At 50.8% G+C, this 21,769-nt stretch overlaps 1 protein-coding gene across 1 annotated transcript in view; it reads right to left on the reverse strand.

The window, feature by feature from the left end:
- MARK2 (microtubule affinity regulating kinase 2) overlaps positions 1-21,767 on the reverse strand; it is a 57,594-nt gene extending 35,827 nt beyond the window's left edge. Inside the window, exon 1 of the mRNA XM_027856327.1 lies at positions 21,711-21,767. Coding sequence (XP_027712128.1) covers positions 21,711-21,767 — 57 coding nt within the window. The remainder of the gene's footprint in view (positions 1-21,710) is intronic.
- Between the last annotated feature and the right edge of the window lie 2 nt (positions 21,768-21,769).

Consider the following 21,769-nt stretch of genomic DNA (forward strand, 5'->3'; position numbering starts at 1 on the left):
ACACACACACACACACACACACACACACACACACACACACACACACATCCGCTGGGGACCACCCTTCTGGGAATACACTCCTTTCTCTCAACTGAGCTCAGCAGTAGCTTGAACAGGTGCCACTGGGGCCTGTACTCCAAGCCTGTCAGAATGTGGGCACTGATGGCATGAAGGGCATCTCCCCGCTGCACTGAGGCAGGAGACAGACATTTCATCAAACTGCTGTCACCATGGCCTGGCCAGAGTACCCAGCTCCGCTGACTGGGGGGCTTCCAGCACCCTCAGGACCCAATGGGAAGCAAGCTCATGGCAGAAGGGAGAAAGTGCTACACCAACACCTGGTTCAAAACTTGCCTCTGCTCCTTATGAGCTGTGTGACCCTGCACAAGAGACGTCACCTCCAGGCTTCGGTTCCCTTATCTGGAAGATAGGGATAATGATACCCACAGTACTTACTGTACCCATCTGCTTTATGCCAAGTGCTTTGCTGAGTTTAAAGCACTGCACGAGGATCAATTATTGTTTTCATTATTGTTGTTTTAATTATAATAGGTTATTGTTAGTGGGGAACTTGGCCATTATTTTGAGATCCCTCTTTGAGGCCCAAACCTCGGGTCCGTTTGCAGAAGCTCAGCTCGAGATCAGCAGCTGGGAAAGGAGGCAGGTGGGCAAGGTCAGTCCCAGCTTCCACGATCCCATTCCAAGAGCAGGGAAGCCACGAGCACCCGCCCCCAAAATACACACAGGATCATTATTTTGGGGAGATTTTTTCTTCCCTGTTGGGTTGTGAATTCCACGAACTAACCACCTGCTCCAGGGCCAGCTCCCTCTGACAGCTGCCCCTGAACACTGCAGAAGAGTACCGTTTGTTCATGCTGGGGCAACCGGAAACATCCCCTAATTGTTCTTCTAAATCCAACTGAGGAAAGTTTCCTCCTAAGGTCTGCAACTTTTCTTGCAGACAGCTTCCCCCATCAAGTGACTGCAGCCCCTCCAGCCTGGATGCCAGTCATCCCGTGGAGAGATAACTGCTCATGTGAACAGGGCAAACATGCTCTGCTCCAGCTGTTTACAGGCAAGAGGATTAAAACAACCTGTGGAGGAGAGGGGAGGGGGCAAACCTGGTACGCTAGGAGCCCTGGGAACACAGCATGGAGCAGTAGAGACCTCCTAGGATGCCAAGGCAGCTCACGAGGCCAAATACTGCCGAAGACTGAGTGACCTTGAGAAATGGTTCACTCTGCCACTGTTCAAGGAGGGGGCATGGTCAGTAACAGCATTCAGGGTTCCTGAAGAGCCTCCCCAATTAACTGTTAATATTCAAACTGCCAAAGTCCTTTTGCAGCACTGAGCAGGTGTGTGAAGACAGGGGGGGATGTGTGGCAGTGCCAGCTATGTGAAGGACATCTTCCTTTCCCAGACACCTCAGGTCATACCACAACTCCCCACAACCAAATGCCGTCCCACTACAGCCCCAGAGGCAGAGAAGCACCTTCAAGTGCCATCTCTGGATCCTGAGACCTGAGCAGAAGAAAGGCTTAAGAAAGCTGGCAGATGGCTTTACATCTCCCCAGCAGGAAGGCAAGGAGCAAGGTGAGTGAGGTGGCTTCGGGGAGGCTGGGAGGTTACAAAACGAGCCCGGCCTCTCCAGCTTCTCTGCAGACTACTCATCACGGACCCCTAAATTCTGGATTGGCCCTGGAGCCCTCCATTCGTCAGCCCTGCCATACGAGCTCAAGCAATAGGAGGGGCAGCTCAGCTCAGGAGGTCCCCTGGCCACAGAGGCTGCTCCCCGTTAGCGGCATTCCCCATTAAAAGAGGAAGTCAAGGCTGGCTCTGATGGGGCTTACCCAAGCTCAATAAGGCCATCACTGCAAAGGGGCTGCTACACCTCCCCTGAATGCTGCCCTGGGGGCTAGTTGGGGCAACTATACTCACGCTGTGAAAAACCAGAAGCGGCAAGTCGAGAAGTGAGGAATCCAGCCTAAAGAAGATGGACACTGCGCCCTTCATTAGAATAGAAGCCCCCGAAGCCTCTGCTCGGCTCTGCACACTGAGCTGGGGTATGGGCACAGGCACAGGCACGGGCCTGGGCACGGGCTTCTTCAGGAAGCCCCTGGCTTCACTAGTGCCCAAAGGGATCCACAGCCATGACCACAAGCTCAGCCCTGAGCCGGTAATGAGCTCCCAAGGAGCTCCCCTACTCACACGTCCATTAATCTTCCCCCAGATCACTGATGTCATGGGGAGCGGCGGGTGAGCTCCGGTTTGCCTGGTAGGAGGGGAGATCACACAAGTGCCGCCCCACCGGTGGGGCAGAGTGCTTCTGGTCACTCCACACGGCAGAGAACCAACCCACTGCACAGATCAGACATTCTGGGAAGAGGCAGGAATGGACTGGATGGCTGCCAGGAACTCTGGTGTTCCCATCATCGGGACTGGAACAGAACAGGAGAGGCCAAGAGGCTTATGGTCTCAGGAAGAAGGCGGGAGAGCCATAGTAAGCGTTTTGCCCGGCAGCGTGGGAACAGAGCTTATTCTCTGCCACAAGAGAGGGAGGTCCAACCGTCTGCACAGCAAGTCCCCTCCTGTGGCCAGGAAAGAAACTGTGCCCCATTAACAGCATGACTTTCCCAGTGTGAATCCAGAGTCTGACATTCCCTGGTACAAACTTTCCCAACCTACCCTTTTTTGGTGGTTCCTGCCTTCTCTTCAGCTCAGGGCACAGCCTCACCTAGGAGCTACCATATAACTCCCTGCTCTTCCTTCCACGTTGACTTTAGAGCGGCCCAGTGTGCTGCAAAGCACACTGGCTAAAGGTGTGCAATATGGGCCCTGGGACAGATCCCCGGCTCCTCCCTCCCCCAGCAGTACCTGGGGCTGCCACAGAATGGGGCTGGTGAGCTCCAGAAAGGCTTAGGGAGGGATGGGAAAAAGGGCACAACCAGGAACGTGCCAGCCCACACAGACAAGCACCTGAGACCTTGCTGGGCCAGGAAGGACCTGGGATCCCCACTCTCCTGAGGAAAGAACCCTCATGGAGAAGTCCATACAGAAAAAACAAAGTGAAACACTCCCTGTCCCAGGCAAAACAGTCAACATCCTAGCAGTGTTGGGGTTCAGGAGGCCAGGCCAGAGCTGGAAAGCTGATGTCCACACCAAAGCCCACTCTTCTGCCATCATCTCACTAACCCCCAGACTAGAGGGAGTGGGGCAGCCCCAAATCTCTTCTGGAGCCAGACAGAATACAGCTTTCCTGAAGCCTCTCCAGAAAGCTGGCCTCTTCTACCAGGGAAGAGACAGCTGCCAGGTCCAGACAATATCCACCTAAATGAGGTGTGAGTTTTCTCAACACCTCTGGATCAGAACTCCAATGCCTCTGAGGAGGATGCTGGGGGAAAGTAAGATGCTGGCTGTGAGGAAGGCCCAGCAGCCAAAAGTCATCAGAGTGCTTGCTCTTCCTTTCCCTTCCTTCTGGGCCCCTGCCCAGGGCCCCCTCATGATTGCTCCCCCACTTTCTCTGTCCAGCCACTTCCATCTGAAAGAAGGTGCCACAAGCTTAAATGTTCCTGGGCCCTCTGGCTTCTTTCTTCCCTTGGAGAGGCACTGGGGCACTGGCAGGATTTCAGAGTAACCCCCATGAGGTAATCTGAGCCAGCCTGATGTCCTTCCCAGGGCCCTTTCCATACTTCCCCTATTCAGATCCTCCCAGGGAATGCGGAGTCCTCAGACTCCGAGGCAGGAGCTCTGACACAAACTGGGGGACCTTCCACAGATCCCAACCCTGCTGGGCCTTCACTCGGACTGGGTGACCTTAAGGATCCCTTCAGCTCACATACTGTAGGAACTCTGGATGTCAAAGTGTGATTCACTAACTCAGTGTTTTAGCCATGTCGAACCAGGAAATGAAGAAGTGCACTGCTTGGGCCTGGGAAGATCAGGAAAGTCAGTCCAAGAGTCTGAGTGTCATAAGCAAACCGTACCTAAAATCCTCACTGGACACAAGGGAAATTATCTTGCTCAAATGTGGAGGGACCATGTGGACCACAGCCCCAGAAAATAAAGGAAGGCCTCAGGAGGCAGCAGGGTTTGGAAATATGGTAACAAGTGTCAACCCCAGAGAAGCTAGAGACAAGGTGCTTTCAAATCCATTATCTCAGCCCCACGGAGGCAGAGGGCACTGTCTCCCTTGAGTCCCGAGTCTGGCTTCACATCCCACGACAGTCGTTTACTACCTGTGGAACCATGGGCCTCAGTTTCCCCACCTGTAAAATAAAAGGGTTGAACCAGATGGCGTCCGAGGTTCCTTCTGGCTCTCAGTCTGTGATCCTATGACTATCTCAAAAGTCATGGGAAGTAGGAAATTAGGGGGACCCTCTGACATTTTCCCGATGAGGAAACCATCGAGGCTCAGAAAGATTATCTGACTTGCTCAGGAAGATAAAGTTAATAAATGAGAGACCCGACACTAGAGGCTAGTGTGCCTTCTCAGCCAGCACGGTGTTCAGGGCCAGGCCGATGTGTTCTCTCTCTTAGCTTTACCCCGCCAACCACCACCGTCCCCAGCAGGACACTGTGGATCCAGGCAGCGGCAGCCCACAAAAGGGGCCAGACCTGCCCCAGGCCCATCCTGTCAGGATGCTTTGCCAGAACCCATCCCCTATTACCATGAAGGACACACCCAGCACCTGGTCCTGGCACCTGCCCTTGCCCTCCTCCCCACTCATGGTTCCCACAGCAGCCCAGGAGACTCCAGGGACTCTTGGGTGAGAAGCAGCCTTAGGCTGCATAATCGAGGGGAGAGACTGACTCAGCGGAGCTCAACAAACAGGGGTTTCAGTCTCCCTCCCCATTTCAGGGAGGGAAAGCAGTGGGCCGGGGCAGACCAGTCTAACAGGCCCTCCGTTCCACTACACCCCACCCCCCAACACACACACACACACACACACACACACAGCTGATTCAGTCCTCAGGCAAGGCTCAGAGAATAAGAAAGCTAAAAGCCAGGTGGAGCCTGTCACAAAGAACCCTCCACTCCTGAAGGAGGTGGGACACCAAGGAAAAACAACCAGCACAGCAATGACCCCCCACTAAGGGTTTCCTGCTCCCACTCTAGTTCATGGTGACCTGTCATTGCATAAAGACAATCTGGCCACCTCTGGACCTGGAGGGACCAGGGGCACTTTTCCTATGCTCACCCTCTCGTTTTCCACAGTCCCTCATGGGCCATGAGTCTCTCCTGGAACCTGGGACAAATCTTTGTGAAAAAGAAGGAAGGCTGTACGATCCTGCTAGTCCAGGAATTCTTCACCTCGTACATTGTGTCCTGGACCCTTTCAATGGTCCAGTAAAACTCATGGACCCTTTCTCAGAATGTTTTTAAATGCATACAATAAACTACATTACTGAAAAACAGTAATCAAAATACTTCTAAAATACATTCATGATCCCAGGTTTAAGAAGAACCCCTGTGCGAGATTATTTTACGGGTCAACTGATGGCGGATAAATGTGCAGAGATGCTGCCTGGGAGCATCCCTTCCTGGTCTCACTCCTTAATTCTTTTCTTCTAAGAGAGCCACATTCCACTAGGCATTATCGAACCTTCCCAGAAGGACAAAGGGAGTCTACAACAACTTCAATAGTCAAAGAATTTGATAAAAATGAACTTCGGAGACACAAACTGGCAAGAAATCAGCAAGGCCAAACATCTCTGAGAAAAAAAAGTCTCCACCGCAATTCGGCCTTGGAGTGGAGATGATGTTTTCCCCAAGTGCTCCCCAACGTACTGGCAGTCAAGACCACTCCATAACATGTGTTAGAAGAGAAAAAGTAAAAGCCACAGAAACGTGCTGGGCCAATGGGATCTGGAGGAAGTGCCTGGTCTGTTTTCTCTATGACTAGACCACACCAGCTGGGCATGTGGATCACAGAGCACCAGCGAAGGTCCTTCTCTACCTGCCCCCACACCTAATCACAGGAACAGCAACTATATTCTAACAAGGTGCCTTCCATGGTGTTGGGACCTCATTAGACTTAGGTACAGTGCACGGAGATAATCCATCAAGTTGGGAAATAGTTATCATTAAAACAAAATTAGGGAAAAACTGTAAACAAAAGTTGAGAGGCATCATGGGACAGTAGAATGAGCTTTGGGATGGGAGTCAGAGGGTCTGATTTGAAATCTGAGCTCAACTACTCACTACGTGTGTTAGTAATCTGGGGCAAATCACTTGCATGCTGCACCCTTTCCCTCTCTTTTATGTAAAACAAGAGAATTGGCCTAGAATTCTAAGGAAAGTGAGGAGAAAGCCCTTTCCTCCCACCCTGGCTGGTCATTCTGGCTGGCTAGGCTCCTTTAATTTCCCTCCCGGACCTCTCTAGGCACCTCCTAAGTGTTCTTGACCCAGGGAGCCCAGAATAAAGGTTCATTATTGCTGTATTTACTGCAGACAGACGAGTACTGACAGGGATCTCTATAAACTCTGAGGACCTTGAGAATATCCCTACTCTAAGACTATGTGTTCTATACCAGATAAAATAGTGGAGGAGTCCATCAGTCTAGAAACAGCCCTGGGAGACTTGCTGAAGAATCACGTAAGTCTTCTTTCCTCTAGCCTACCACACAGTTATAGAATGGAAACCATACCACGGGCTCTTGAGAAAGCTGCCAGGAACAAAACCGAAAAGAAGATCTAGTTGCAGCTTCCTAAGATCTGAGATTCGGAGGTGGAGCGAGCCTTTGGGATCCTCTGTTCTAACCCCCTTCTTTTATGAATGAGAAAACTGTGGCCCAGATTGGCAAAAGGGCCGGCCCCTGGTCTCACCCTAAGGAGTGAGTCTTCCAGGCAGGATTCCAACCCTGGTCTTCATTTCCACTTCACTCGTGCCCTGTCCCGTCACCTGTGCTTGCTTGCTATTTCAGGACACTTCTGGAATGAATCTCAACTCACCATTACAGCTCCCTACAAGGCCTTCCGTAAGGCTGCCTCTTCCCACCCCCAGCCCCCAACACAGGACAGAAATGAACCCCAGTCTTGTGGTGTAAGGACCTGAGTTTGAGCTCAGTCCTGCCACCAGGACCCCCGGATGATCTGAGTCTAGTGCCCTCCTTGCTCTATCTCTCAATTTTCTTATGGAGTTCCACGGCAAATGACTGATTATTGGATTGAAAGCAGACGCTGACACGCCAGAATAGAGTAGTTACAAACGAATCTATATGCTTGAGAGGGGTGACTGACCAAGCAGCAGCTAGCTGACGAGAAAGGCATTTAACGTTCATTAACATTCCCTATGAAATTCTGATTTCCAGGTGAGAAGGTGAAAAAAAAAAAGAAGAAAAGTACAGGAGAGGTTTGTCGGTCCATTTTGGTAGCAGTGAGTGAAAGAAATGAAGTATTTCCTCCCTCCTATTTCAATTGCACATAATGGCTACCAGGTAAACAGGCCTTTAAGGGTTGCAAAGCATTTTATACCTATTATCTCATTTGATACCAACAATCTGGTGAAGGAGGAGATCTTTTATGGATGAGAAAACTGAGGTAAAGGGGGGGTGAAGGGGCCACTGCAAGTGCTCTGGTGGTACCCACAGTGAGGACACGGCAAAGCCTCCTGGGCGCTCTCCCCCCCACCAGCCCCGTGTCAGGCAGCCTGGTCTCGGGTCTGTCCCTCCACAACGTCTGCCCCTGTCACTCTCTCCTCAAACTCCAGAGCCTCTACTACCCCTAGGTTCAGACAGGAACTCTTCTGTTTGACTTGTAAAGCCCTCACGCTGCTGAGTCCTGAGAAGAGTAGCTAGCGTGCACAGCGAGAGGGCTCTTGGCATGTGACGCGCCTCACCCACGACCTCACCTGGCCCTCGCCTCTCTCCTATTTCTGAGTCCCTACGCTAGCCAATCCTCCGTGTCCAGGGAGGCGGTTCCCCCCCCACTCCCACCAGGCCACCCTGCCCTGTCTCAACCTCAACCTTACTCTGGACGCCCTTCCCCAGGTCCACATTGCTTCCACCCACAGCCATTTCCCAAGTGCCCACTTTGCATGGGGCACTCTCCTTTCTGGTCATATCCCCAGCACATAAGCACAGTGTGTGCCACTCAGCAGGCTCTTAATCCAGGCTTGACTGGCAGGGTCAATGGGATTTTATTTTTAATTAAAAAAAAAAAAAGAAAACCATGCCAAGTACTATCTCAACTCTCCAAGGAAGCTGGAGACTGTCAGGGTCAGGAGTGTCTTTGGCAATGCAGGAGATATGGTCTTCAGGAATCACTGTTGCCCAAAGCCCCTCACTGGACTTGGCTAAGAAGGTCTTCACGTACGATCTCTCCTCTGGCCCTTAAGCAAACCAGAATTCCACATTGGGAAGGCCCGTCAAGAATCGGTTTTGGGGCAGCTAGGTGGCGCAGTGGATAGAGCACTGGCCCTGGAGTCAGGAGGATCTGGGTTCAGATCCAGTCTCAGACCAGACACTTGATACTTACTAGCTGTGTGACCCTGGGCAAGTCACTTAACCCCAACTGCCTTGCCAAAAACAAAAACAAACAAACAAGCAAAAAAAGAATCTATGTTTTGCTAGCAGAGTCTACCACCCCCCACCCCACACACACACCTTCCACACCATAATGCAGCATGAGAACAAGAGCTGGAAGCTAAGACTGTTATTAAGTGTACAATTCTTAAAACTTAAGTAGCTAAAGAATCTCACTTCGATGCCTGGAGATTAAAGGCCCACAGCAACCATGCCAAACATGTCTGTATGTACAGGAGAAGAGTTCCAGCCAGAGCCAAAGGCCAGTTCTACCACCGCAGTGAGCTGGGGTGGGGTTGGGAAGAGAAACCAGTGCAGGGCTTTGCTCAAACCACCTCAGCCCCCCTCCCTGGTGGGGAAAGAGGAGGAGGAGCTGGTCTGTATTTCGGGGCACTCCTTACACAATGACGAAACCTCTTCAGAACTAGGAGCGGATAACAGAGCAGCCACACAAGATAATTTCGGAAGAGCTTACCTCAGAGAATGTCTAGAATTCTAGCATCCCAAGTGGGAAAGGAGAGACTCATCATCTAAACGTTTCATTTTCAAGAAAACCCTTTTCTCCACAACAATCATGGAGGCTTCCATCTCCTGTTTGCCATTCTGTCATTAAGGGATTGGTGTTTAACAGTCTGGATTTGCCGCCCGCTTGGCAGTGTGCCCTATCTGTTGTTTCACAAGTAGTTTCTGTGGTTTCAAGAAAGGCAGGGTGTTTGATTTTAAACAATGTTTTAAAAATATATTTCAGAACAGGGTTCATCCACTCTGCAATGGGAGGTGGGGGAGAGAAAGCAAAGGAAAAATTAAATCAGACCAAATAAAGGAATCTGATGGTGAGATGGAGGGACAATAGGGCCTCGGGCCAAGCAAAGGAAAGCAGACCCCTCAGCACCCAGACCAAGCAGCAAAAGAAATAGACTTAAGTGTTTTTCCAATCGTAAGTTAGAGATTAAGGACATAAGAAATAAGACTTAAGATGTGACGGTTTATCTCATCCTTGGCTTTACTTTTCCATTCACCAAGCCCTGATTTATTTATGAAAAAAACATTCCCAACAGTTCAAAATCAATGTAAAGGACTGTCATCTAATCAATTAACAGGCAGTCCTCTCATCAGGCAGCCTGATCCCAGTAATTAAGGTAAAGACTCTCCTCTCTGGGAATTCACACCACACAGAAGGGGGGAAGCCCCAAGGACTCACCCCATTAGTGAGAAGCACCCCCATCCCCCCAAGGGCTCTAGATGGAAGCAGAGGCCCAGCTTTCCTAAGGAACACCTGGGTCTCAACCGGCTGTAGCTTCCTGCCTTGCTTCTGGGGAATCTGCCCATAAACGGGAAAGCCAAATGTCCTGTCCTTCCCCAGAGGGAAAGAACACTGAACCTGAAGTCAAAGGACAGAAGTTCAAATCCCATGTCTGCTCCTTAGAGGTTCCCAGATGTAGATCTGGAAGCCACCCACTCCAACGCGCCCTGTGACCCTGTCTGGGTCTCAGTTTTGTCTTCTATAAAATGGGGGGGGGGCGCGAGAGGGGTAGACTTACTTGCCCTTCCAACTCTAAGTCCTTTCTAAGTCCTGAACTAGGCCCTGAACTGAGCCACAGTGGCCACAAAACCAAGAGCTAATACTGAAGGGATAGAAATGCCAAACAATCGAGGACTCCTCCGGGAGGCCCCCAGAGGACAAGTGGAGGGGCTGAGGCCACCACAGGCTGGACCCATCAGGGGCTTCCCCATCTACGAAGGCCTCCACAGCTTCTCCCATAAAGGGAACAATAAAAGTGAACAGGGCCAGCTGCCTGAGCACCACACCCAGAATCAGACTGAGGTTGGCAAGTCCTGAGGCTGTTAACTCAAAGCAGTGGGCCAGCACCCAGCAGCCCTCATCAATAAGTTCAAGCCAAGGAAGGAAAGAGACCTTCTGGTCTCTAAGAAAGGAGCTGGGCAGTAAGCACCACTATCACTTCAGAAGAGAGAAGTAAAACGGAAGAAAAAAAGGCCAAATGAGTGCAAACAGGAAACGGGTGAATTACACAAGCAACAGCATTAAGAGAAATCATCGGACAGTCACAGTGCAGCTCCCAGGGATAAACTGGCAAGCACCATGGGCACCCAGAGGCCTGGCACTACCAGTTCCCAGCCTTCTTGGCAGCTCAGGCCAAAAGCATGGCGCTCTGTACCTTTTTGTGTACTGGTGGCAGACGCCCCATATCGAGGAGGGAATCCAAGGGGAAGCTGGCCTGTTTCAGTAGGGCTGAAGATACAGCTTGGACCAGCACCCAAATGTCCATTTGGGGAGAGGTCCTCTAGTAACAGAGAATCCCAACAGCCTTGCCAAGTGTCCTGCCTGGAGAGCAACCCTGTGCCTGAAGAAGTCTAACTTGATGGGCACCACCTTCAGGGCCCTGATGACAACAGATTGGTTCTCAGATTCCCGGGAGGTGGGCAGAGGCAGTAGGGCAAACCCGACTAGAGAGCCAAACATACCACTGTGTGGCACTACGAGGACCCCCAGAAAGAGATCTGGAGCTATCTCTGCATTTACACCATCCCCAGGCAACAGCTCTGAATCCAAATTCTGAACAACCCTATTCTTCACTCGAGACTGAGGTCTAGCTCAAAGAATCCCCTTTCCTGCTGAATGTTCTAATGCCTGGGCAAGACTAGGCAGGGCTTGTCGGGCACACATCTCCTCAGTTCGAACTCCAGATTACTTAAGAAGTAATGGGGATGATCCAGCGCAGGCATCTTTGGTTCCCTAGGGATACAGCCCCAGCCCATTAAGATAATGATTCCCAATCAATGTCTTGGAACACAGAGATGGGCCTCCAAGGGCCACACAGAAAATGCAAAAGGCACAGTCTGGACTGCCTGACCTCAGCTAAGGAGAGAAGCAAGTCTTGGCGGAGCAAGGATGAAAGTAAGCAATGCTTTCTTACATTTCCTACATAGGCAAGTGGCTGAAGCCAGGGCAGACAATTCTATAACTGAACCAGAAAGACTGCAGTCAGAGGAAACATCCCAGAGTGTGTTGGGGGGTGGGTAATGGGCAGACAGACACTGAATGACAGGAAATAGAGGTGGACTCCCAGAAAACTGGGTGCAGGTGACTGTAAGTCACCTTATCATTTAGAGAGAGAGTGATTTAAGCAAGGGAAGAGGGGGTTTCAGTGGAGACACCTGTTTAATCTGCCCGAAGTAACTGTGAAGGTAAGGCCAAAGCTGTCCAGCAGCCATCCTGGCAAAGGAGACAAAATCAGGAGTGCTGTACCCTGAACAAACAAAGGGGAAGAAACGGTTTTCTAAACTCCATGTGTGTCTCCATAATTTCCCTGCTTTTAGTTCTAATAAGTGACACGCAGACTGAGAGATGAAGTTCACACCTCTGCTAGAACCTGACCCAAGATCTCTCTCCTAAATGGGCATCTAAATTGTGGTGCTAGATGAGTAATACTTCTTTGGCAGGCAGGCTTCAATAAGAGATGGTGGCAAAATCAACACAGATTAGTAAGCAACAGGAAAGCAGAGTATCAGAGTGATAGGTCTGAAGCGCCTGGACCCTACCAGCAGTCAGCTGCTAATGGCTCCAAGGTTCTTCAAGGAGACAGCCAGTCTCGCAGTTTTCAAATGTAAAACTGACCAACAGCCAGCCAAAAAGCCCTTTAATGCTGCCCTCGGAAAAGCTAAGTGAGTCAAAAGTGCCCACTGGATTGTTTTAATGCGACCAAAGGACAAGACTGATGGTCTGCATTGGCAGGACGAAAACACCCAATGCAGCTTCAAGCCCAGAGGTCAGTGAAAAGGAACTGCCCAAGCAAGGAGAGCAGGCTGCCACCAACTCAGTATAGGCCTTTCTAAAGCCCAATCAATAAACTGCGGGAAATGTGAAACAAACGTTTATAATAAAAGTCCCGGGGAGAAATCAACCAGATCGGGGATGAGTTCAAGGTCTTTTCCATAGAACGTGGTTATCCAAAACTGACTGGTCTCCTCCCAGGCCTCTCCCAAAGGATGTCAGAGGAAACAGCAAAGTGCAAGATCAGGCCCTGTCCCTGGGGTACTATCCTTAACTCTCAGATAACAATTATAAAGGCAACTCGTACCTCACTTCAGAGTTTACAAAGCACTTTCTTAAAGGACGAAATGCAAGCACTGCTCTGCCTACATTACAGATCAGGACCGCCAAGGCCCAGAGATGCTATGCCCCATGGGCGCGTGACTACCGAGTGAAGTGCTGGGGCCTGGCCTTGGTGCCCAAGCCTACTCTCTTTCCCTCACAAGGCATTAGCTTGGAGGGTAGCTCTACAGATTCAGGAGAGGACACTTCTGCCATTACGGATGAGCCAGTGACATCACACCTGTGGAGTCACCACACCAGGACGCCTCACACCTCCTGGGCTACACTTTCCACAAAGGAGAATACAGCAGCTGCAGCTCAGTGCATGAAAACACCTGGAGGTTCAAGGAAACCAGGACACTTGTCTCCAGCAGCATAAAGGCTCCCCAAGGGCCAGGCTGCCACACTATCATTAAAAATAACCACAACGTGGTATTCTCTCTCTTCTATCAAGTGATGACCCCTTGGAATGGACAAGAAAGTAAACTCTTGTCCCTTGGACCACAGGTGAGCTTTCCCTGTCTGGCCGCCCTCCACTCATCCCTTCATGGCCATGGGACCCACCTCCTGTCAGCTCCTTCCACTAGAACATAAGCTTACTGAGGGCAGGAATCATTTTATCTGTTGGTGTTTATATACCCAGTGCTGCAGAGAAAGCACTTAGAAATAAATGTATCTGTCCAGAGGCTGTAAAGGAGGAAGAGGGCTAGGGTTGTTTCTGGATAACAAAGATGAGGTCGGGAGGGATTAAGAGCCATCCCTTTAAAGGGCTAACGGGTCAGCCAACCAAGTGTCAGCAAAGCAGAAGAAAAGCTGGGACAGCCTGGAACACCCCCATGACATGGTGGTGCTGGTGGTGGAGGGGAATTTAGAGAGATCACATAGAAAAAGCAAATGATCAGAAGCCTTAGTAGAGATACCAGAAGGACAAGAAAAATACACTAATCGGCACAAGAGAAGGATTCTCACACATGCTGCAAGTCTACACAGGTGCCATATTAGAGAAGAACGAACCCTGGACTCGGAGTCAGAACATCTGAGTTGAAATCCTGGTTCTGACACTGGCTGCGTAATTATGGGCAAAGAAAGAACCTTCGCCTCTGTGAGCCTGTTTCCCTACCTGTAAATTGGAGACAATACCAGCACTACCTCACGGCTGTGTCTTGAGGAATTCACCTCGTAAATCTATACAAACATGACTTTCTTATTCTCCCTCATCAAATATTCGATGGAAAGGAACGTTCTCCTCCCTCTCCAGCTCTCTACCAGGGAGGACAGATGACAAAAGGCAGCAAGGGTGGAGGTGACAAGTAATGAAAACAAAAAATGCCCTTCACAGCACAGAGCTAGGGGGTCTATGAGAACAAACGGAGAAAATACATACCAGAGGTTGGCAAACTGCAGCCGAAAGGGTCAATCCGGCCCACCTCCTGTTTTCATATGACCCAAAGCTAGGAATGGTTTTTACATTTTAAATTATTATTTAATAATAATAATACAAACCAAAATACAAAGCAAATAAAATATGAAGCAAAAGCAGGTGGCAACAGATGGGATTTGTGTGGCCGCGGCAACCCCCCCCCCCCCAGGGCCCCAGTCTGCTGTCTATACTGTCAGAGCCTGTCACTGTACTGGATGTTTTCCATTGTTCCAAGATTTTAATGGGGGGGGGGTGTTTGTGAAATGACTATGATGTAAAGACAAATCGTCTTAATAAAATATTTTAAACAGATTTTGCTGATGATTACTTCTATTATATCACCTAGATTTCTCACTGTATCCCTTCCCTCCCCACTCATACCAAAAAAAAAAAAATTTTTTTTTTTTAAAGAGGAAGAGAAACAAAGTCATCAAAACCGATACAAAGGGGGGAGAAGGAAATCACATTTATATCCAGTGTTCCACATCTATGGATCCATTTCCCATTTCTGCAAAAATGTGGGAGGGAGAGCACATCTCTTCTTTGGAGGTAATCATAAAAAAGAAAAAAAAATTTAAGAGTGAAGGTGAACAGAGTAGACTTGGTGAAGATTTCCTCATTCCAGGATAGAAATGCCACAAAGTCACCAAACCAGAGAGTGGTATGTCTCCCAGGCTTCCTAAGCACAAACTTTCCATGCTACCCAGGGAAGTAATCTGAGGAAAGCAAGTCCTGAACTCACAGACCACCCAGCAAGTTCCAACAGACCCTAGAAGTGAGTATTCACTGCCACGCTCCCCACTCACACCCTTACATTCGGAGTGCAGTCTGAGGCCAAAGGGCCATGACTTGGGCACAAGATCCTGCCTTTCTTCTTTAAATGGTACTGATCATTTGAGAGGATAGAACACGATAAAGGAAATTTCAAGCTGGGATTTTCGCAGAAGTCTTCTGGTGTTTGATGAAAATCTGCAAGAGTAAGCTTAGGACTGTACTAAATCACAAGCCTGAAACACTCAGAAAAATAAATGCCCTCGAGATGTGCACGAACCTCTCCAACAAGCCTTCTGTTCTCCTCCAGACAGCTGGCTGGGGCCCGGGTGGCTGGGGGTGGGAGACACAAAGGCTGTTCAGATTACTCCCAGCTAAAGGAGGCAGCCCCAGGAGGATCAGAGAGAAAGATACTAGAAATACTATGAAATACCTATGGAGTCTCAGTGGCAGGACCAGGCCACCAGGATTGTTCAGATCCCCGCTCTAAAAGCAGAGTACCCTCAGCTCCCGGAAGAGCTCTCCCAAACTGGATCCCTCATGCCAGTCACCGTGGAAGCTTACAACAGAAATGCAAAGGCAAGGCAACCCAGGGCTATGCAGGGCTGAGAAAACCAGGAGGCAAGTGCTAGGGGCTTTCCTCCCAATAATTCACTTGCTTTAGGATGCTGGACAAAACCTAGCTAGCTTATCAATCCCTAGTTTCCTCTGAGATTGGAAAACAGAGAAGGTCAAACTCATGGGACTGTAAGGTACCAAGACACAAGAGACATTAACACTGTCAGCAGAGAACAAACCGGCATCGATGTCACATAAGAGAAGTGGGGAAGCAATGGAGTGGGGGGAGAGACAGCAAAACCTCCGGTCTGAAGAGGGCGGAGGAAACGGGGCCGCCCTGCACACAGGATATCAGTTACCAAAACAAAACCCCAGCTTGAGGGTGCTCTGGGGAAGCAGTAATTAGAGAATCACTTGGAGAGCAAAGAGAGCAGCCTGCCCCCTGAGGCAGAGGACACAGGCAGGGGCGCTGCTCGTAGACCCCCCCCTTCTCTTCCCCTCTCTCCCCCTCTCTCCCTCTCTCTCTCCCTCTCTCTCCCTCCCTCTCTCTCTGACTATAGACTAGAGCACTTCCTTAATTTCAGAGCAAGACTAGAAAAAACCGTGCTGCTAAGTTAGTCCTCAGCTCACCCCGTCCCATTCCCTGAAGAGCAGGTTCCCCCACTTGCTGTGTAAGGAAGAAGGAAGTGTGGCAGCGGTGGGGGGGGGGGGGGCAGCAGCAGCCCTAGGAGGGGCCCCTGCTTTTTCCACCTGCTCCCGATTCAAGATCACCTCCCATCCCACTTCAATTTCCAAAAGACAGTAGGGGCTTCACCTCTTCTCCCAACAAGCCTGGACGTGCTGTCCTGGCAGCCTTAAATCAAAAGGTCGCAGGCCAAAGAGAATTCAGCAGTGTCCGATTACAGCAGCCATGAGCCAAGGGCTAGAAGTCAGGGAACCTGGGCCTTTCCATCCAGGCTCAGCAACTGGTGACCCCACCTCAGGCCAAGTCCCTTCCTTTGGCTATGTCAAAATCCTCTGATTGAGCAGCAAACTGAGAAGAATGACCCACAGTGGAGGGAGAGGCTTTGAGAGCCTCAGCAGAAAGATGTACAAAAGGAGGCAGCAAAGAAGTCCCTCAGGGAGAGAAGCCCCAAACTCAGCCAGATCCATTCAGCACTGGGGGGCTGTAGGTGGGAGCTGTTTGCAGACGTCATCTTGGCTTGCCTTCAATGAACCTTGGAAAGCCCCACAGGACTGAGACCTTTGTGTTGCCAACATCCCAGCTAGCAGAGGAAAATAGGGCATTGCTGGAAACCAGCTTAACTGGTTCTGCAAAGGAGCCCCTGGCCAGTTCCACCTTCCTTCCCTAAGTTAAAAAGAAAAAGGGCAACAGCCCAGAGCCAGCCATCTCACTAACACAAATTCTCCCTCTGGGGCTGACCTTCCTGCCAGGATCTGTCCCCCAACCCTGTGATGACTGGGCTTTATAAGGCTAAAATTAGTCAGTTCATAGTAGGAAATATTTATTTCTGATCCTGGGAAAATTGATAATATAAAATGTGCAGAATAATAGGGGAGAGGGACAGGAAGACCACATACACCATCCCCCTCCCCAAAGACAGATATCTGTAGAGAGAGTTCCCAGCAGGGACTGGGAAGCTTCAAACACCCCAGACAAAAATAGACATTCAGATAAAGGGACCCAACCTATTTATACCCCCAACGGAGGAGCTGGTCTGGTGGGCAAGAAAGGGAAGAGAAGTCAGGTTTCTTGGCTCACACCCATCCTGCTTTGGTAAGAGTCTCAAAGTTTGGCGCTGCAGCCCCAAAGGCTAGGTTAGTCACTTCAACTCTGCCCTAATCTTGATGGTGATTCAGGATGAGATGAGACCATGTCAACAGATAGTCACTAGAAAAGGGAAAGTCACGGGGCCCTGGAAAGTCCTCTAGGGAAACACTCAGAAAGTTTTCTGTGGGGACGGGAGAATTCCACTCCTGGCAAAACAGGTGCACAGGGAGAGAGGACTCTTTCCCTCATCAGATGTCACAGGGCCCAACACTTCCATCTCTTCAGAGTTTAAAAAACAAAACACAAAACAGGTAGGAAAGAAATAGGTAGATCACCTCAGTGACTCATCTTTGATGAGCTTTGATGAGGCCGAGGAACAGGTTTGGGGGGCCCAAGATTCAGAAGTACACTTTCTAAAAGCCCCCAGCTCCCATCAAGTGAGAGAGAATGAGAATGGAGAGTTGACCTACCATGTTGGTGACTTTTAAACCACTGCTGTACTAACTTCAAGAGGTCAATTCCCAAACACTTATCACCCACCAGCCCTATTTGAGTGGGAAATCAATAGAAAACCATCAGGAAACCTAGGCCCAGAAGGCTTTATGGTTCAATCGGAATCAAACCCTCACTACCATCCATCTCATTCTCTAAGACAGAGGCTCTTTTGAGCAGAGTGCTGTTTTGGGGCCAAAAGGATCAAACTTTAACAGATCAAGAGAGATGTTTCTGTTTTATTCAGAAAAAGCCTGACAGCCATGCACTGAGCTGAGCCAAGGAAAGGAGGACCACCCTAAACCTTTCAATCTGCTGAATCGAGGAGAGAGCCCAAGGGTTACCGAGCAGCTCAAACTGCTCCATTAATGGGTCCAGGGAGTGCCGGGCAGCCCATTTCACCAAGCTGAAACACTGAAAGGGCCAAAGGGGTACATTTCCCCAACCCCCACCTTGCTTGTCGACAATGGGCTAGAAGGCCCAAGGCCTGACTGTACTGTGGACATGAAATATTTATTCCAGTTGACATAATACAAACGGAGCTGAATAAGGAAAGATCCTAGGAGCAGAGAAGAAATGTCGACCAGGTGGCTAAAGCCTAGTCAAGAAAGAGTCAATGAAGGCATGAGACCAAGTCCAGGTCAGACGGCCACTGTGCTGGAGTCACTGTGTTCAAAAGGGAACCAGTATGGCCTGGGAAGTTTTGGACTTCCCAAGAGAACTCACCATGCAAACCTGTCAGGTTTACAGAAATCCTCTTGGCCCTGCCCTACCTTAGAACAGTGAATTCCACTCACAACAGCCATCCAAAAAAAAAAAAAGAAAAAAAAAGATTTCCAGCCAATCTTTGGTTACAACCCGAGAGGCTACCTGTCCCTTTGCAAGGCCAGCTTTAACCTGAAGCCAGTTGAATTTCAACTAGAAACCCACAGACCACACCCAGAATGGCCTTAAACCAAGCTCTAGCCTCCTGTTTGGCTGCTCCTGGAAGTCAAGAGAAAACAGTGGCTGGAGGTCTGACCAAGGACTGACCAAGACTGACTTGAAATTGTTTCCAGAATCACCTTTCACCTTTCCCACAGCCTTTAATAAAGGCACGGCCCACCACGCTAAGCCACATCCCCAGGCGGCCCAGGCGGCCCAGGACCAGGCCAGGAGGGACTCTTCCCACAGGTGAAGGAACATCCTCCTAGTCAGTCAGGGCCTACCCACGGGCCCAGCTCACAGTGCCCACAACCTGCCTACACAGAAATCATTAAAACATTAATAGCAGCCCACTTATCCATAGCATTTGAGAGGATCACAAAGGATTTTTCCTCACAACAACCAAGTAGGATGTACAGTGTTATCATGAACCCCATTGCACAGAGAGAAAACTGATCAAGCAATGCCACCTTGAACCTCAACCTGACTGGAAGTGCAGCAGAGAAGACAGCCACTCCCGTAATCCATCCAGGGTCTCGAGCCATCCTGGTCTGGTCTTTTCTCCAAAGATTGATGAAAAGGAAAAGGTAATGCTCTGAGCTCCCTGAAAGAGGCTAAGAGTAACTCCAATGTTTCCACTGCCCAACAAGGCCTTGGGGTTAGTCCTGTTTTCCTTGACGGTCCTGAGGCCCAACTATAGGGTAGGTTTCAGGCCATCTGATTCATGTCAGACCCTGGCCAACAGCAAGGAGACTCTGAAAGTCAGGCTTCCTCACACTCTCCTCTTAACTGTGGCCACTGGCTAGAAGACAAGCTGTCATTTTGTTGACTGCTTCCGTGCCTGCCAAGCCTCCAATCCAGGAGCCCCATTCGAAAAAGAAACAAGAAAATAACTCAGCCCCAAATGCTGCCCTGCCACGGCATGAGACACCTCTACCATTGGTATATTAACAGCCCCCCCCCCTTCAGAACACGAAGTTGTGTCTAGAGCAAAGCAGAGAGGCCAGAAAACGAATTCAGAATCAGGTGTCACCAAGAACACCTCAAAGGCAGAGACTGACAACAGCGGGCAGGCAATCTCCCTGCAACATAAGGTTGATTTTTGTTCTCTGGCATTTTGGGGGGTATTTGCATTTTTTCTAGAGCTCTTGGGAAAAGGGCAAAGGGAAGAAAGAGGAAAAAGCTCAAAGGTGCCAATTGTTTGTTTACCTCTCTCTGGCAGAACCAGTTTAAGTAATTCCGATGTAAACCTAGTGATAGAGAGCCTTTCCTGGGGGTGGGGAGTCTCCTCACACAACATCTCTGCCAGCGACGAGGGGAAACCTCAGGACTGCTCTCATCAGCACCCAACTGGCTGCTGAAACTGCCTTCACGCGGAAAAGCAGCAGCAGGAAGAACAAGATGGGGGTTTCTCCTTCATGGCTCTGTTGCCTGCTTGGCCTCCAGCTTGATGGGCTTCCTCCTGGGAAGGATCCTGTCACCTGCTCAAGAGCTGTCGGTCCATAGGTGTCTGAATCTGGGATCTTCCGTAGGATAGGAGCTGGGGTTAAGTCGGTGGGAGCAGCTCTCCATAGAAGCCCAAAGAAAAGTGAAGCAGCTGGCAACTAAATCCACAATGATGGGAAGAGATAAGGAGTACCCCATCACTGGGGGAACACTAAGGATGTATGACCCAGACTCATGTCAGTCCTTAGAGTGGCTGCAATAAAGCAAAATGGCAGCGGCAAGCTTCCATCCAAGCACTGGCATCCTTCCTACGTCCACTCCTTCAGCAAACACTGACTGAAAGCCCACTGTGTGAATAAGATGGTTTTATTGTTGGGGGGGGGGGGAAGAACCCAAAACAGAAACAAACTCTCAAAACAGACCCAGCAAGAAGAGGGCAACCATCACTCAGCCAATCCACAATCCCCTGAGAATCCCCTCCCACCCCACCCCATGACCTCCATCAAAAAGTAGAGATCCAAATGCTGAGAGTTTGCAAACAGAAGTTCGTTCAAGCAGGGTCTGTGAGACAGTGGGGGATGGAATTAGAACAGGTTTAGAAAAGGGGGCTTTGGATACAGCCAGAAAATGCGGAGTGAGAAAGGGGAGGTATTAAGATGCGGTCGACACGGCCAGGTTCCAAGGGTCAGGAGCTCTAAGCACAATCAGTTGCCAGCCCCGGCCCTGAAACAGAATTCAAAACACCCCTCTCTACCCCTGTTTCACCCCCAAAGACACTCAGTCCACCAAAGATAACACAGACTGCACCGTCAAGGGGAAAATATTCCTCACAGAACCCCCTTGGAGCTGCTGACTGCTCAGTTGACTAAGCGAAGAGGAGATGAAATAGAGGGGGTGCAGAAAAAATGCAAGAAGAGGCTTTCCAGAGAAGAAGGGAGAAGGTTAAGGAGGCAGAGGAGTGACCCGCAGGGGTACGATCCAGGAAGGCAAGATGCCAGCGCCCTTCCCCTTCCCGGCACCTACACGGGGGAGCCGCGGAGGGAGAGCTCTCCTTGCCACCAGGTGAGGTGTCAGAAAAGGGTCAAGTTCAGGTGACAAATGACACTGGGGGGAGGGGGGCCATTGAGGGCAGCCTGTAAACTCCTGGCGGTGGAGGTCTGCATTCACTGCTCCGGCAAACGCTCTGCAAGCTGGGCTAGACACAAGGCTGGCGGAGCAGAGGGGCAGGGACCCCCGCCCAGGTTCTCTGGCCACCTCCCCCATCCGCACCCACCCCCCCGTGGTGCAGGAAGACGGCCGTGGCCTCCCCACGAAGCCGAGAGGAAGAAGCGGGGCGGCCGGGGCTGCGGGGGGGGGGGGCCCTGCGCGGGGAGGGGGGCGCCGGGAGCCACGCGGACCCCGGGCCGGGCGCGGGCTGAGCAACAGGTTGCCCGGAGAAAGTGACAGCGGGAAAGCCTGCGCGGGGGCCCGAGGAGGGCGGGCGCGGGGGTGCCGGGGGAGGGCCCCCTGCCCCGGGAAGGCCCGCAGGGCCGGCCGGAGGAGGGGACGATGACAGGGGCGGCCGAGGACGCCCCGGGAGCAGCGGCTGCGGGGGGCGACCGAGGAGAAGAGGGGAGGGAGGGGAGAGAGGGGACGGCAGGCCCGGCCGGCACGGCGTGGGCAGCGGCAGCGGCCCCGGACTGCGCTCCTACCTGCTGCTCCGTGTCCCTCTCATTGAGCGTGGGCAGGGGGGTCCGGGCGCTGGACATGG

This window comes from Vombatus ursinus, unplaced genomic scaffold (assembly GCF_900497805.2).
Source record: "Vombatus ursinus unplaced genomic scaffold, bare-nosed wombat genome assembly UNPS02011369.1, whole genome shotgun sequence".
Classification (NCBI taxonomy): domain Eukaryota; kingdom Metazoa; phylum Chordata; class Mammalia; order Diprotodontia; family Vombatidae; genus Vombatus; species Vombatus ursinus.